The sequence below is a fragment of the Scyliorhinus torazame genome, chromosome 3 (genome assembly GCF_047496885.1).
Source record: "Scyliorhinus torazame isolate Kashiwa2021f chromosome 3, sScyTor2.1, whole genome shotgun sequence".
NCBI classification, from domain to species: domain Eukaryota; kingdom Metazoa; phylum Chordata; class Chondrichthyes; order Carcharhiniformes; family Scyliorhinidae; genus Scyliorhinus; species Scyliorhinus torazame.
This window is the reverse complement of record NC_092709.1, coordinates 319,356,163-319,374,271: the sequence shown is the minus strand read 5'-3', so window position 1 is coordinate 319,374,271 and position 18,109 is coordinate 319,356,163. Positions and strand designations below refer to the sequence as shown.

The 18,109-nt window shown below is 47.0% G+C and overlaps 1 protein-coding gene across 1 annotated transcript in view; it reads right to left on the bottom strand.

Moving 5' to 3' along the window:
• Positions 1 to 309: 309 nt before the first annotated feature.
• Positions 310 to 18,109, bottom strand: part of smox (spermine oxidase) — a 32,562-nt gene continuing 14,762 nt past the window's right edge. Inside the window, exons 3-7 of the mRNA XM_072497633.1 lie at positions 17,707 to 17,933; positions 16,437 to 16,610; positions 12,111 to 12,819; positions 6,745 to 6,905; positions 310 to 3,059 (exon numbers count right to left, since the gene is read on the bottom strand). Coding sequence (XP_072353734.1) covers positions 2,907 to 3,059; positions 6,745 to 6,905; positions 12,111 to 12,819; positions 16,437 to 16,610; positions 17,707 to 17,933 — 1,424 coding nt within the window. The 3' untranslated portion in view covers positions 310 to 2,906. The remainder of the gene's footprint in view (positions 3,060 to 6,744; positions 6,906 to 12,110; positions 12,820 to 16,436; positions 16,611 to 17,706; positions 17,934 to 18,109) is intronic.

The following is an 18,109-nucleotide window of genomic DNA, read 5'->3' as shown; positions in this document are numbered from 1 at the left end:
TCTTTCTGTACTGTAGGGAACCTATGATCGCTGAATAAAGCTGTGAATAAGTTGACCCCTAGGAAATTTGAATGTTGTTCTGCGCAGGACAAACACTGGTGGACATGACCTACACTAAGTGGGGAGAATTTGCCCCTAATACGTCTATTTGTATTGCCTTAGTGCAATCCTTCATTGTTGCACATATGCAATCTTCCCGCTGGAAGAAAGGGAGCCAGTTTCACCAATGTAATCTCAAGGAGCTGGTGCATGAGGGTTGCTTTGTGCTCTATACAATGAAAGCTGCAAATAAAAAAAGCAAATTACACATTGTAACGGTGTTAATTCAGATTTTTTTAATTGAATAGTTGGACCCCACATTATTTGGACTTATGTGCAATATTCCACATTTCTCAAAAGTTACAATTACATTTTCCATTTGCCTGCCCAATTCCATGACTATCTGCATCTTCAAGCACACTATTTTTTTTGCTCCATTCTCTCCATATGATAGAAAATATATATAATTGCAATCTGAATGCATGGCAACAGAATCCTAGTAATTAGACAAAGTATAATGTTGTCAAACTAACAGTGGACCAGCGAGTCACAGTAAGGCAGGGTTGTAGCCTGTCATTGAATTAATTTTAGAAACAGTTTTTAAGATACGGATAGTGCCACATTCTTTTTCTCTCTACGTTGAATCAACATTTACTTCAGCAATTAGAATGGATTACCAGTCATAACCCACACACACACGTATATATATATAAATACATGTGCCATGTGCTTACGTCTGCTAAAGCCAGTCAACGGTGGGGTGGAGGTGACAGAAGGAGAATGCTAGCTTTTAACTGCAAAGCAAAAGATTCCACCCATCATTTATTGGGAGAAAACAGGGCTTTCTACAGCCTCCATTCTCTTCCCAGAAAATTCAGAGGGGTGGTGATTTGGCAGCCCACTTTATACCATGCACAGTGTAAAATAATATGCTATCAACCCAGTTCATGCTATTGCTGTCAATCAGTTATAAGTACTAATCTGAAATATTTAGAGCCAGCAAAGTTTATGGGGAAGCGGTGATGTCAGGAGGGAAATAGAGTATTTGCATTTATGTGATGTCTTTCATGATGTTAGGACGACCCAACGCCCTGTACTAAGTAAAATACCTTTTGAACTGCTTATTTGTAACTTAACTAAATCTTGAGCCAGGTCAAGTGGATTGCCCATGTTAAATTGTCCCTTAGTATCCAAAATGTTAGGCGGGGTTACTGGGTTATGGGGATAAGGTGGAGGAGTGAACCTAGGTAGGGTGCCCTTCTGGAGGGTCGGTGCAAACCCAATGGGCCAAATGGCCTCCGTCTGCACTGTAGGGATTCTATGATTGATTTCATACTCTCGTCTCATAAAAATCCTACGAACTTGACATTTGCAATTGATTTAGCCGCACCAGTTCTTTTGGGGGAGTGAGATCCAGATTTCTGGTACCCTTTATGTAAGTAAACTTTTCCTGGCATGATCCCTGAATGGTCCAACTCGATTTTAAGATTCCTCCCACCTCATCACCCAACCACAATTAATATCTACCCCATTAATCATCTTAAAGAACTCCATTAGATCACCCCTTACTCTTCTGCAGAGAATACAAACCTAGTCTATGTCGCCTCTCTTGATTAGTTAACGTTTTCAACGAGATATCACACTGGTGAACTTGCACTACAATCCCTCCAAGACTTCCTGAATGCGGTGTCCAGAATTAATGCAGGACTCTGTACGGTTTCCAACCAGAGCTCTATGTCGTTGTAATAAAACATCCACCTTTTTGAGATGAAGGCAAATATTCTATTGTCTTTTTAAATTAATTTTGCATCTGTTACTTCACTTTTAGTGATTTCAGTGTGTGAATCCTAAAGTCTCTCTGCTCCAACACAGACCCTAGCTTTTCACCATTTATGATATACACTGTTTTCTCTTTCCTATGAACAAGGTGGGATGCTCGTACATTTCCTGAACTGAAATGCATCTACCCCAGTATTGGCCACTTGTTTCATCTTTCAATGTCTGTCAGCAATTTTCTGCATTGGTGTCATCAGCAAACTTATACGTACGGCTATCTGTTCCTTCATCTAAGTCATTTATTTATATAGTGAAAAGCTAAGGTCCCCGGCCCTCTGGGGGACGGGGGGAGACGGGACGACAGTGGGGGGGGGGGTGCATGGCACTGTAGGTAATGTCCTGCCAATTTTAATACATGCATTCTTCTTCCTCCCCTGTTCCTCAAGACGGTGCCAGGGAATCTTCCACAGCGACCTGAGACTCAGCTTATCCAAAAGACGACCCCTTCGACAATGCAGCATCACTTCCACACAGCACTAGAGCGTCAGCGTAAATTTTGCATGCAAGCCTCCAGAATAGGAACTAGAAGCAAGCATGTTACGTCTGAACCACAGCTGGCACATGTGAAAGAAGGCCTTTTATTTCAAGACTATTGCATCGAATGGCAAGATGCAGCGAAAAATGTCAGCACTTTGCGTACTTCAGACCGCTGCACCATGGGGTGGGGGGGGACGGGGACTTTCCATCTCAACTTCAGCTCCACAGATAGACGATTGAATCATCCAAACAGTCCTTGCTGCTTCTATTACACCCATCATTTTATTAGACCGCTAAGTTAATAGAAGGCACTTACGATGCAGAAAATCAAAATGAGGTCAGGAGTGCATTGATTTAAAAATGAAAATAGTACAGAAGTGTAAACATTTGCATGGCCAAAGCTTTACCAGAATGCGTTAATCATACATAGATCCATTTGAAAATGATTCAAACATACCCTCATCAAACAAGATTATAATATTCTACTTTAAGAAATAGTACATTAAACACAATTTAAGTCCAGTCCATACAAGGTCTCACGAATAAGCGTTTCTTTAGTTATCGAACTTCATGCCTTTGCCGTGGTAGAGGTCTTGGTACATTTCTATGAGGCGTGCAGCCTCTCGCTCGCCAGAAAGCAAAGCACCATGGGTAGTTGAGTAGTACTTTCTGTGAGTGGCTTCCCCAGCAAATAATATCTGCATTGGCTAACAGAAGGAAAATACTGATTACTAAATAATAGTTTAAACTTCCAATCTCTTCTTGTTTACTACATTTTCAAAAAAATAGTTTAGTCATTTCCTGAGACAAATCTATTGAAGTGAACAATTAAGGCATACAGAAAACGTTCCTTTATTCGTCAAGTTGTAGAATATAAAGTTCTGCTCAAACTCCGGAAAGGCCTCAGTTGGAGCACGGTACTCAGCCCACAGCATTATAGGAAGCACGTGATGGCACAGGGAAGGGTCGAGGTGAGATTTACAAGGATGGTGCCGGGATTGGAAAATTTTAGCCATGGGGAAAGATTGGATAGGATCGATTTGTTGTGTTTGTAACAGAAGAGGCCGAAGGGAAATTTAATTGAGTTGGATAAAATTATGAGGTGCCAAGACTGATTGGATAGGAAGATCTATTTCCTTTAGCAGTGGAGTCAATGACCAGGGGGCATTTGGAGATTTAAATTAATTGGTAGAAGGATTAGAAAGGAGCTGGGAGTCTGAAACTCAGGCCAACAGCAGAGACCAATAAAAATGGTGAGTGAAGCCCGAATGCAGAAGTCCGGCCCCCAATTCTGACAGATTGTACGAGGAAAGGGATGGGATATGATTCACACAGGTGAGATCCCAAATTCAGCAGGGCCATGTGAAATTAGAGACCCCCTTTTTGCTGTTTCAAGGGCCTTAAGCCACAGCGTGTGTAAGTCATGAATTAATAGAGTACACACAAACACTCTGGGAGGGCAGGTACGGTCTGTTTATGCTCCATGATCTTAAGTATTTTAAATCACCAGCTCTTTAAACATGAACAAAAAGCTTACATTGACAGAGTAAAAAGGAAAAGCTGCTGGACTGTCAGAAGTTTATTTCTTTCAGCTTCACATGGCTCGAGGCCTACCCATTGTGGATACTCGGTGGGTTGCTATGGAGGTGGCACTGGAGTATGAAGGGCCATGAGAAGTATGGGGAGGCATGCGGATTAAGTGATGGCATTTGTTGGCCTGGAAGGACTATGGAGAGTTTGAAGAAGCATGAGTTAGCATGGGATTATGAGGAGTGTGAGAAGAAGAGGGTGGGAGGACTGGAGGGCAAACAGCTTCTAAAACATAAGCTTGACTTACGTTCTGCTTCGAGGGTCAGTGTAGCCGAATTTATCCTGCATCACCAAACAACTGGCTGCAGGTGGGGTAATCAAGACAGAAGTTTCTCTTACTCTGCCATAACTATTTTACTGGCGGAATTTTCCAGCCCCTCCTGTCTGGCCTGGGGGGCGGTGTTCAAGTCCAGCCAAAGACAATGGGCCTTCGAACAGTTCGCCACAATTTGCAGCCTCACCCCCACCACGGCGAGGCTGTAACATTCTACCCTATGTTTCTATTTACTCTACCCTTTTTAAATTAAAGGTCAATTTTCACCTCTGGTTGTCAAGTTGTTTCGGTAAACTGTCTCATGAGGTGAACTGGGGGGCTGGAACTATATAGTTATTAGTATGAGTAAGTCTGTTCTTAGATCAGAGTGTATATCTAAGTCAAAAGGCCAGGGAGAACTGCATTCAGAGAGAGTTAACTAATAGTTTCTTCAATACATTGAGAAGCTCAGGTGAAATGCTACACCATCAATGCCAAAAAGATGGCAATTGTAAACATTCAAAATCTGTTAGACTGTAGGAAGAATGAGGATCTTAGGGATGATGTCTACGGGAAAGGATTTATTGGTATACGAGACAGTCTTGGGGCGTCATTCTCTGACCCCCCGCCAGGTCGGAGAATGGCCGTTGGCCGCCGTGAATCCCGCCCCCGCCGAAGTCTCCGGTACCGGAGATTGGGCGGGGGCGGGAATCGGGCCGCGCCGGTTGGCGGGACCCCCCGCTGGATTCTCCGGCCCGTATGGGCCGAAGTCCCGCCCAGAAATTGCCTGTCCCGCCGGCGTAAATCAAACCTGGTATTTACCGGCGGGACCAGGCGGCGTGGGCGGGCTCCGGGGTCCTGGGGGGGGGGGGGGGGGCGCGGGGCGATCTAACCCCGGGGGATGCCCCCACGGTGGCCTGGCCCGCGATCGGGGCCCACCGATCCGCGGGCGGGCCTTTGCCGTGGGGGCACTCTTTCCCTTCCGCCTCCGCCACGGCCTCCACCATGGCGGAGGCGGAAGAGACTCTCCCCACTGCGCATGCGCGGGAAACTGACAGCGGCCGCTGACGCTCCCGCGCATGCGCCGGGAAACTGACAGAGGCCGCTGATGCTCCCGCGCATGCGCCGCATTTCCGCGCCAGCTGGCGGGGCAACAAACGCCATTTCTGCCAGCTGGCGGGGCGGAAATCCCTCCGGCGTCGGCCTATCCCCTCAATGTTGGGGCTAGGCCGCCAAAGATGCGGAGCATTCCGCACCTTTGGGCCGGCGTGATGCCCGTCTGATTGGTGCCGTCTTCGGCGCCAGTCGGCGGACATCGCGCCGTTGGGGGAGAATTTTGCCCTTTATTTCAGCACAATGTGGATTAAAGAGTGGCAGATTTAATATTCACTTTCACAAGGTCACTGGATTTCTTCCTGAAAATGACAAATTTGCAAGGCAATGGGCGGTTGCAGGGCGGCACAATGGTTAGCACTGCTGCCTCACAGTGCCAGGGTTCAATTCTGGCCTTGGGTGACTGTCTGTGTGGAGTTTGCATGTTCACCCCGTGTCTGCATGGGTTTCCTCCAGGTGCTCCGGTTTCGCCCCGCAGTCCAAAAATATGCAGGTTAGGTGGATTGGCCGTGATCAATTGGCCCTTAGTGTCCAGAAAGGGTTAGGTGGGGTTTTGGGGATAGATCGGGAGATTGGACCTAGATAGGGTGCTCTTTCAGAAGGTTGGTGCAGAACCAACGGGACAAATGGTCTCCCTCTGCACTGTAGGGATTCTATGACTCTATGAATGGGGAAAGAGTGGGGGTAACTGATCCTAATTGGATATGCCACATCAAAGGGTTGGCAGAGACACAATGGGCCAAACAGCCTCCCGTACCAGCCTCCCCGAACAGGTGCTGGAATGTAGCGACTAGGGGCTTTTCACAGTCGCTTCATTTGACGCCTACTTGTGACAATAAGCAATTTCTTCTTCTTCTTTGGCGCTGTATGGTTCTATGAACGTAAGTTTAATGGGGCAATCGACACAGTTATTGAATAAGTTGGTAGTGAATCGCTTCGTAACAATTTTGGATCGCAAATCCCTTGTCAAATGAAGACTTTCTGGGCTGCATCAAAAGAATTTATTTGATTTTAATCAATGTGAAGAGTCATCGCAAGTCTTACTTTAACTAACTATTCCCCAAGACGTCCAAACTGCGCTGCTCCTCGTGTTTTCCGGACGCCTGTTCTGCTTCCAACCACAGGCATTTAAACTCCAAGGTTGCCGCCACCTAATCAGCACTTCTTTATTTACTCAATTCTTTTCTCCTATTTTTAGCCTTGCACGACCTTGCTCTTAACTAATAAAAAGAATGGCAACTTTCACGAAATGTTCTATAATCTATACTTTCCAATCTATATCTGTGCAGCCCCTAATTATAATTTATCTTGTCCTCTCATGTGGAAATCCCACTAACGGTAGCCCTGACAAAACAGAGTTGGGTTCAGAACACCAAAGGACGAGAGATTTCCCCCTTCACCTCTACACCCGCCATCCCTTGTAAAGACTGACTTACAGCCGCTTTTGTGCTTTTTGGGTAAGGCAGGGGCTTTGCAAGTTTCTCGACGTCCGCTCCACTCGACCCAACCCGCGTGTAGGAGTAAGACCCGCGGATGTAAGGGTTACTGCCCCATCCAGACCTCAGGATCCTCCGGGGTTTCGGAATGTGTGGATTGCCTGCGGGCAGAATTTCGAAAGAGTTCAGTACAAGTGCTCCAGAGGCTTGCCAACAGCCTCTTTGGCAAGCATGAAATAAAATCCTGCCTTTAAAACAACTTGAAATGAGTTGGTTTTGACAATTGAATCAGACCCTGGAGAAGCCACGCACATGCCAGGAATTAATTTTATAATATGTACAAGTGGAGAAGATTTCAATGTATGAGAGTCATCATGGACCAGCTGCCAGTCTGAGATACGTCACAAATAATGATTTGAACAGCACATCTAAAGTTGTAGTTTTGTTACATTCTGAATGAGGTTAGGGTGTTGCTGAGGGGCTGAGACACCAATTGCAGATGGATCGCTGGCTGAACATGACAAATTTAGCTACAAAATGAAACTTGATGTCAAATAAGCAGTTAAACACAAAAAAATCTTACAATGTGGTTTTGACATGTGGGATTAGTACGTAATGTGCACAAGGCGAACCGCCTGTGCACTTTTAAAAAAGGCACCCAATGTATCTTTGCAAAGCCATTCATGCAATTTGGTTAACATGAAGCATTTATCACTGGATCTGCAACTAGAAATACTCCACTGTTTTAGAGAATGCCCAATGTTGCCACGTAGATGTCCACTATGTTGCAGATTAAACATACTGGTTCAGAGTTTCCACATGAATCCCACCCAGGCAACAGCGCAATCTCGGGGGAAACAGGGCAAAAGACCATGGAAGTCTATGCGCAAGCAAGTTATTCTCAGCCATCTTAGACTGGGTTTAGGATCATTCCAATGTGTTTGGGTGGTAATTTCTACATTGGCAAAAAACCAGCAACCACAGCATTATTGCCACATTTTTACCAATTTCTCGCCCTTCGCAGAAGTGCCAGACAGGAAGATTTCTTGGCTCTTAGTTAATCCAATTTAAGAAACAGAAGCAGATGGCTACCAGGCCCAGTGGAGAGAGCCGTGATTGCACCTGCTGATATTAATGGCCAGCCATTCGCCACAACTCGTGGAAGAGGGAGAATTCCACAATTCACCATCAAACGTGAAAGTGTAAATGAGTTCACAATCTCACTATCGATAGAAAACTGCTGACATCTTACCCCAGTGATTCCGGAGATGCCGGGGGTCATGGAAACGTCATGCTAAAGCAACCGACCTGTCAAGTATGTAGGGAGTTCCGTTACGTCATTTACGTCACTCTTGTTCTGTGGTTCAGCAATGACGTGGTTCGCAACTCTGTTCCAGTGTCATCAGTCATTTGGGTCAGCTCATCTGCTATACAGCCCACTGAGGTGGTTACAGTGCAGCCTAAGAATGAGATGGCAGTGGTTTTAATTGGTGCAACTTCCTCTCTGGTCAGGGATTGCACTGCCCTGGAATGGCCATGCCAGCGAGAGCTTGATGCTCCTCTTCCTGCACGTACTCCTGTTCCTCTGAACCCATTGCTCTGTGCCTCATCTTGAAGGTGACTAAATCTCCCCTCAGGTGGATGTCTCTGTGCTAATAAGTGGACAGGTAAGATGCAGTGACAAGGTGCTGCTTGTTGACGAGTGCTGGGATCTTCTTTATCTTTATTGCCACAAGTAGGCTTACATTGCAATGAAGAAGTTACTGTGAAAAGCCCGTAGTCACCACATTCCGGCGCCTGTTTGGGTACACAGAGGGAGAATTCAGAATGTCCAAATTACCTAACAGCACGTCTCTCGGGACTAGTGGGAGGAAACTGGAGCACCCGGAGGAAATCCACGCAGACACGGGGAGAACGTGCAGACTCTGCACAGACAGTGACCCAGTCGGGAATTGAACCTGGGACCCTGGTGCTGTGAAGCCACAGTGCTAACCACTGTGCTACCGTGCTGCTCACATGGGTCGGGTCCTGATGCCTGAGGTGTACTGCAAAGATAGAAACAAGACAATATTATAAGGGGCCAACATAACGGCAGTGCTGGACTGTCCTAGCGAAACACATGACATGGTCTGTCGGCTCAAAAGCAAAATGGCCATGAAAGACCTTCTCCAATGACAGCAGACGTCAAGCTCCGTTTTGTATTGATTTGACTCCTGTAAGCTGGATAAGGGCACATGTGACTAGGATAGGAATACCTGCAGAGGGTGTCTCGTTAACTTGTACAAGCGGGCTTGCTTGTGCTGGGGGAAGGATTGGTGTGTAAGAGAGACATCTTGAAGAGTGAATCCCTGAGGATATGAAGCCTTGTCCTGGTAAGGATTAGGAATTATGAGGCATGCATAGTACTTCAGAGGCCCAGCCTCTAATCATTGATAGAAAGGATAAGAGTAAACCAAGCCCACCTTGTCCGCTATACTGCAGCAAGGTGTGTTTCACAGTGCCCATGACACTGACAAATCCCATCACCTCCTATCATGTTTTTCAGACAGCTGATTTGGTCATCTATCACACTCTGGCAGAAAAGCACCACCTTCCTCTCCTTTCCTGCCCACAAACACCAGCTCAATTTTGACAGCTTCAAAGCACAGCACTCTGCTTCATCCAGGAGGTCGTCCAGCCACAATAAGCCAGGTTGAGCAGCAGAAGCAGATACTGCAGGTGACATAAGGGAGCGAAGGACAGTCAAGACACAATGCAGCTGTCACCAGGTAGAAAGGCAAAGCAAACAAACAGCTGCCACTCAAGAGTCCAATGTCTGATTCAAGATATTGAGAAGCACCCAGACATGCAACTCAAAGCAGCTGCCCACAGAAGGGATACAGCCATGTGCCTTATTTCAGCCTTCGGCATCATTAGAAAGGTCCCCCTTTAGGTGTCGGACCAGGTTCAATCGGCAGACTCTTTGCCTCAGAAGGCCATGGAACCCAGCTCCACACAGATACTTGAGCACATCGTCCAGGCTGACAGAGCAGCGCAGTCCTGAGGGACTTTTCAGACGCGATATTAAACCGAGGTCTCGTCTGGCCAGTCTGGTTGATGTCAAAGATTCCATGACACTACTTCAGGGAAGAGCAGCGGCGTTCCCCCCGGTGTCCTGACCAGAATTGGTCCCTTAATTAACTTCAGTAAAACACAGGTTGTCTCCCTATTATCTCAGTTCTGGTGGTGAGGGTTTGCTGTATTCTCACTGGCTGTGCCGTTGTCCATATTACAATCCCTGGAGCAACTACAGTTCAAAATTATTTTAGCGGCTGCAAAGTCTTTTGGGATATCCTGAAATTGTGAAAGGCTGTACAAAGGCAAATTGGAACCTCCCTCCATCTGTTTTTCCTCCTGCATGTGTGTGCCTGCACATGTGTGCGTGTACGCAGGCATGCGTGTGCATTTGCTGCTGTGTGTATATGCGCACATGGTGTGTGCATGTACATATTGTGTGTGTGCATGCATGTGTGTACATGCATGTGGGCACGTGCTTATGTGCACATGCGTGGTAAATGGTGTGCTCCCAGACAAATCCTCCACATGCCCATCGGAGGAAATTGGGGGCCCAAAGCTTAATCTCTTAGAACAGTGCATGCCGAGGACATTGCATTCAAGTTACACCCATGAAGCATCTGGACAGGGTAATCGGTCATCCAATACACTGCCTCACAGTGAGGATACACGGGCTGGGCCCATGGTAGTGGGGGTGTGGGTTAGCCCTATGATAGTTGGATACAGGTTGGTCTGGTTTTCCGCAGAGCTGCTTGAGATGTCAAAGGAAGGCCAGATGTGGTCCAGAAATGTGGGTGGAACTATTACCTGAACCGAGTGCACCAACTCCTCATAGTCAGCTCAACAGCAGCCTTGGAGGGCCAGCCCACTTAGCAGAAGTTGCAGGGGTGACTTTGGAAGGTTTGAACAAGACAAGCAGAGCGTGAGAATTTTGCAAAGGAAGTGGGATTAGTGGCTGTATTTGAACAGTAACTATGTCAGAACACAACAGTTGACACCAGAAAAAGAGAAACAAGATCAAAAACATATTGGTTGACATAGTCTTGGAGTACATCCAAAAGGCAGGATAAAGGGGATGAAGAACAGAACGCCAACGTGTACAACTCCTACCCGGAAATCCCAATATTCCTACTGCACTTTATGAAGCCATGGCTCTCACAGCACAACACAATGCTGGAACATTTCAGCCAATGAAGAACTAACTGCACAATATCACATTACCAGGATAAATCATGCCAAAGTTTATTTCCTTCCGAGGAACTGCCAAAGGGTACTCAAAAACGTGTTTCTTTCTCAATAATACCAAACTCGAACTATTCCTCCAGAATAAACTTTACCAATGTTTTGTTTTCGGAGGGAGGATAGAATGTTTTACAGTGCTGGATTAGACATAGAAAATGCTGAAAAGTCCCCCCCCCCACTTGTCGAAGTGCTTTGGGAGCTCCTTCTCCCTACGTCCAAGGCACAATTACAAGATGGTTGCTGTTGCTCAGCCTCAGTACAAGATGAATAGATGAATACGGGCATGGATGCTTGATAAACAAAAGGGAGCCAATATCAGCTCAACTTGTCTCAATATTTCAGAAGGTGCTCGGGATGACGAGCCGTGTTTATAGTTCAGAGGCTGACAGGCTTACAATGTCCATTGGAGGTTCAATGGTGTAAGATAAGTTACCCCAATAAAAGAATAGATGGGAGAAGCTCATTTTAACCCTGTCTCCTATTCCGTGGCATCGTCTTTCCTCTGCAAAACACTTTCAACTACATAAACGGTAATTTCTTTTATAAACGCAAGCATGCCATTAGTGGCGAACCAATTAGAGAAGGTATTTGACAAGATGGTATTTGGGGAGAAATCAGAGATATTTCCGGTGCTGAAGTTCCTGTCCGCAGGGGCAATGATTGATGTCATGCAGAATGCCTGTTTTCCTTGAGGTTCTGCTCCGATGAAGAAACCATTTGCCAAGCCTGTTGGGTCACATTGATAAACCATGTTCCAAGAGCAGCTAACACACTCTGGAATTCAGGAACAAGAGCAGGTCATTGGGTCTCTCGATCATGTCATTGCCTGAACTCGGAGAGTCCCTTTTATTCCAGTGAGAGATGTCTTTGCCCAATTTCACCTTAGAACTGGACATGATTCAGTAAGGTACACATGAGTTTAGAAAAAAATTATATTCCGGTCACATCCAATCCCTGTACAGAGTGATGTGTAGAGGAAGCAGCTTATACAGTGCGATTCTACACGAGGATCCTAAGCAACAACTCTCATCAGAGGCAGCATGAATAGGTTGGAAAAGAACATTAGTAACCTGTAAATTTTCGCAGTAGTTCTGTGCAGGTTTCCGCCACCGTCTCATCGTCATATCGCTCCATGATGATGGCTTCCTCTCCGCAGATCCAACCGCTCAGCACGTGCCCATACCGCTCGGGCGGGTATAGCACATCAAAACTGCAGATCTTTTTGTACCACAGGTCCTCCGCGTAGGCGAGGCTCTCATTCTCCGCGTCGTCCTCCCACACAAACTGGATGCTGTTACACTCAGGGCTCCAGAAGGGCTCCTCAAACTCCAGGAAGATCTTATCCGTTGTGCTTATGCCCAACATCTGGATGGCCGAGACCTTTTCTTCGGGCAGACGGGGGTGAAACATGGTCTCGTGGTACTTCTTCAGCACGCCGAGGGACATGGTCACAATCACGTGATCAGCCGGGATCAGCTCACAATCCTCGCACTCCAGGTATACCTGGTAGCCTTCCTCCTCCTGGCTGTCCAGGTTGTGGGTCGGGAATGAGCTGCTGACCAAGTGGATTTGCTTGCTGACCGAGTGGTTCCAGTGAATGTACTTGACCGCCTTGTTCAGCTGGATCACCGATTTCGGAATATCGCGCGCCAGGATCTCCACTATGTTAATGAAGCCGCTCGGGATGACGTGGTGGGCTCCAGGGATTTCTGTCCACTCGCCAAACTCACTAAGGGATACTTCGTCCATGCTGTGGCAACTGCTCTCACAGCTTTCAACCTGCCAACAGTAATGGGAAACAATTAAATTAAAAAAGGACAAAGTCCTGCCCACTCCAACCCAGGCGTACAGTCTGCACAGAGTCAGATCGCTATGATTCAAACCAACATGAGAAAGTGCAGAGTGGAAGGGCCATCCAGCTTACTCCTGTCACTGACTTTAAATTCTCTCTGTTGTGGATCTCCCCCCTTCCACCCCCCCCCCTCCCCCACCCACCTCCACCTATTCAGTCTCCAGCGTGAGTGTTATGGATCAGTACTCCTCGAATCCCCAAACATAACCCAAGAACACTCAGCTCCCCCTACGATAAAGTAATCAATAGACTTTTTCATAATTTTTACCTATACCCCTCCCTTTAACACATCGGCCATTCCCACCAGTGGGATCTCCCTACTACAGATTACCCAGCGGCAAAAATTGCGAACAGCGGGAAAACCTGTTGTCACTGGCGGAAGATCCCGTCAAAGGTCAAGGGCAGGCCACACCCACCACTGCGAAACACACCGTGGGGGTGGGAGATGGTGGAAAATCCTGCCCAACTCCTTACCCACAGTCTGAGCACACTGAGCCTCAGGACCCTTGGGGAATCCTCCCTCTGCAGCCTGGCAACAACAGAGGGGCATTTGAGCTATGGGCTCTCCCCCTTGACCCCACTGGGGTCCAGCATGCCAGGCTAGGGTGTCACTGCCAGGATGTCAGTGTTCTGGTGTCAGGCATGAGAACTAAAGGGGGAAGTGGTGGCTGGGAAGGGGGGTCAGTTAGGGGTGGGGGGGTGGTTGGATCACCCTCAATGCGTGCGTGGTGTGGGGGGGGGGGGTGACCCGTTATTCCCGTGGTGGGAGGTGAGGATACCTCTCCTTGATGAGGCATTGCGGGTGCTCCCCTTGTCAGGGGAGGGGGTGGGTTGACATTTTCATAGTGGGGGGGTGGGAAGGGTGGCTTGTCTCTGGATTTTGGGATTGGGCATCCGTCCAAAATGGCGGCCAGACACTGTTGAGTGCAGGAAAACCAGCACGTTCACTGTTATGTATATTTTTGCACAGTCAAGCTAGGAGAATACCACCTCAGTGACGTCCCAGCGACAGGGGGACATTGTCCCAATTCTCCGCTGGCAGGAGCACATTGACTCTGGAATGGAGAATCCCGGTCCCTGTGTTTCGAAATCCCTCCACGGCCTGGCACCCGCCGCCTTCTCCCCATCTCTTAACCTCTTCACAACCTACAACTCTCCTCGAATTCTGGCCTCCTGAGTTTGCCTGATTTTAACTGTTCCACCATTTGGTGGACGTGTCTTCAGCTGGCAAGGCCTTAAGCTCCAGAAATTCCCTTGTTAAATCTCTCGCCAACTCAGTCACTCTCTTTTCCCCCCTTAAAACCTACTTCTTTGACTTAGCTTTTGGTTGAGTGATCAGTAAAAGGGGATATTGATATAAGATTAGAACCACAGAATGCATGCAGTGCAGAAGGCAGCCATTTGGTCCATTGGGTCTGCACTGACCCACCAAAGAACACCCTATCTAGGCCCACTCCCCCGCCCTGCTGACGGGCAGTACGGTAGCATAGTGGTTAGCACAGTTCCTTCACAGCTCCAGGGTCCCAGGTTCGATTCCCGGCTGGGTCACTGTCTGTGCGGAGTCTGCACGTTCTCCCCGTGTCTGTGTGTGTTTCATCCGGGTGCTCCGGTTTCCTCCCGCAGTCCAAAGATGTGCGGGTTAGGTGGGTTGGCCATGCTAAATTGCCCTTAGTGTCCAAAAAAATGTTAAGTGGGGGTTACTGGGTTACGGGGATAGGGTAGATACGTGGGCTTCAGTAGGGTGCTCTTTGGAAGGGCCGGTGCAGACTCGATGGGCCGAATGGCCTCCTTCTGCACTGTAAATTCAATGATTCTATCCCTGTAACCCTACCTCAGCTGCACATCTTTGGACTGTGGGAGGAAACCAGAGCACCTAGGGGAAATCCACGCACAAACGGCGAGAACGTGCAAGCTCCACACATTCGCCCAAAGCTGAAATTGAACCTGGGTCCCTGGTGCTGTGAGGCAGCAGTGCTAACCACCGTGCCGCCCCATTACATGCAATAGAGTTGTAACAGACTGCAGGAGATTTATTTCTGTAACACAGGGGTTACATACTGCATTAGCAAAGTTAGTGATTAAAGCAGGGGTTATAGATTTACATTTACTATCAAGTTAGAGAAGTGTTTGACGAGAAGTGAGATAAAGGGTTATGGAAACAGGAAGGATTAGGTCTACAGCCTTTGTGGAGGATAGACTGGTTAGACCACACAATTTGGTTACTAAGGGAAGATGAGAGGATCTGCTGCTGGCTTGCTACCTGTGATGTAAAAACCTCTCTTGAACAGCTGCCAGCATAAACAGAAACAGCTGGAGACTTTGACAAAACACTGTGAAGAATTTGTTTCCAAGTTTATCCTAAGGCAGATGGTAGAATCTAAGATGATAAAGCGTTTTGTGAAGTACATTCCCTGGAGGATAGGTAAGGAGTTTGCATACACATAATCTGTTACACAAGACTTGAGCTTGTCGAACGAACACAGAATATAGTGAAATGCGTTTCCGTTCCTGTTGTGTATTAAAATGTTGCATGTGCCTTAAAAATATCTTTCCATCTTTCACCTGTCTCGATCTTTAGATAATTCATTGCCTTGATTTGGGGAAAAGCCAATTTGTTTTCACAGTTGGGATTGAAATGCAGCCAAAGCAACTTTCCTAGAAAGAATCTTTGCCGGCCCATTTCCACAGTTCAAAGGTCAGCCTCCCACGATGCAAAGTGGATTGGTTGATTTTTCTCGCCAAGATCCTCCTTGAAGTGTATTAGATTAGACCTGACGGGCCAACATCGTTCCCCTTTGGGCAGAGATAGTTAAGGGGAGATTTAATAGAAGTGTTTAAAATCATAGGGGTTTTGAAAGATTAGACAAGAAAGAGCTGGGTTTTTATAAAACCGACAAGAGGGTCGGTGACCAGCGAATTTACATTTAAAGTCACTGAGAAAACAAAAGCCAGGAGACAGAGGAAGAGATTTTTTTGGATGCTGTTAGTTGTTATGACCTGCGTTGCCAGAAAGGGTGGTAGATGCAGATTCAGCTGAGACGTTTCAAAAGGAGATTGGATCTCAACTTAGAAAGGGCAGCACGGTAGCACAGTGGTTAGCACTCTTGCTTCACAGCGCCAGGGTCCCAGGTTCAATTCCCAGCTTGGGTCACTGTCTGTGCAGAGTCTGCACGTTCTCCCCGTGTCTGCGTGGGTTTCCTCCGGGTGCTCCGGTTTCCTCCCACAAGTCCCGAAAGACGTGCTGTTAGGTGAATTGGATATTCTGAATTCTCCCTCTGTGAACCCGAACAGTGTGACGACAAGGGGCTTTTCACAGAGACTTCATTGCAGTGTTAATGTAAGACTACTTGTGACAATAAAGATTCTTTTAAAAAAAAGGAAAATTGGCAGGTCAGTGGGAAAAATGCAGTGAAACATAAGAACGAGCAGCAGGAGTCGGGAAACGGGACGGGACTCTTTCAAAGTGTGGGAATAGGCCCAATGAGCTGAACAGCCTCCCTCCCTGTTGTATGGTTCCCTGAGTCCATTTCAACAAAGCCCATACCTTCAAGAACTGCTGAAGCATTGCCAGCTTCAGCTTCTTGGTGACACCTGAGTCTTCAGGATCAGACTTGAGGCGCTTCCGCACCACATTCCTTGTGAAAACGCCAACGCTGTTTTGGCTTTCTGCACCAACTGGTCTTCCTCGCTGGAAGAATTCCTGAGTCAGGTTGTAGACCTATCAAAAAGAGTTCGGAAACATTAAAACCCTGTGCACGTTTCCGTCAGTAACCTGTTGAACAAAAGCATCACCTTGTGCAACACTAAAGGGCCTACAAATGGTAATAAAAGGGAAATGTGCTGCAAATATTCAGCAAGTCAGTGGAGGGAACATTTCAGGTCAATGACCTTTCATGTGAACGGAAGGCGGGTAGAAATATAAAGAGTTTTTTAAAACCTGTGAAAGAGGGCAGGAAGGACAACGAGGAAAGTCTGTGATCGGGTGGAGGGTAGGAGAGATTAATTAACACTTCAGGACACACGAGCCAAAGAGAGTGCTAATGGGGAGGGTAAAGAAACAAAAGGTTGTGTCTGAGGCGTGAATGGCTTCAAAGCAGCTGCACGATTGCAACATGAAGGGTAAAGAAAATAGATAAGCCAGCAAAAACAAAACAAAAGAAACACAATGTGGTATTATAGGTATTACTGTACCTGAGAGGCTGAAGTACCATTGGTAGAACCTGTATGCTTGCTATTGGCTAGGGTGCATAATAGCTCCACCCTGCTAGGCGGAGTATAAGAACCCGTGCCGCCCCAGCAGCCCTCATTCTGTACCTGAGCTGCTGGAGGAAACACCTAGCTAATTAAAGCCTTCAGTTGGACTACAACCTTGTTTTAGTGGTCATTGATCGTGCATCACACATAGAATAAGATGGAGGCAGAGGTTGTGGTCTAAAATGATTGAATTCAATATTGGGTACAGAAGGCTGCAGAGTAGAGAGTCAAGAGATGAGGTGCTCCTCCTTGGAGGAGTTTATTTGGAACACTGGAGGTCATGAGTAGAAAGGTCAGAGTGCGAGCAGGGGAGGGAAATTAAAATGACACGTGACAGGAAGCTCAGGGGACATGCTTGTGAAATGAGCGGAGGTGTTACACTCCCTGCGGGTATTGTTCGTCGCTGAGAGAGCGGTACTGCAGAATCACCCGTAAAGTATGGTAGCTAAAGTGTTTCGAAACGTTGATCCAAGTCTAAATGGTAACCCCCCCCCCCGCCCCACACCGTTCCAATTCTGGAAGAAATAATGTGCACTGAATATTAATAAAAGATTGCCCACCTCGTTGTATACATCGCTGAATTCCTCAATGATATCCTTCCGTATTCTCTGACCACTGCTGGTGCAGTAGTGTGCCACCCCATTCTTGGAGTAGAGACTGATGCGGCCAGTGCTCCGTTCCCCATCTGTAGTTTCTTCAAGGAGACCATGGTCTTCTGCTAGCTGATAAATCGGGTTCCCATGAGCACCGTGAATCCAAGTGGCCCCAACGTCAAATGTAGCACAGCCTGAGCAAAGAAGGTGTTATGTATATATAATGTATACATATATATATTATCTCAAATCGTACAGAACAACTCTTTTCAGGCTATTGGCAAAAGATGCAGTCAGCGACATGAGGTCAAGCGTTTTCACGCAGCGAGTGGTCAGGATCTGGAATGCACTGGCCGAGTGTGTGGTGGAG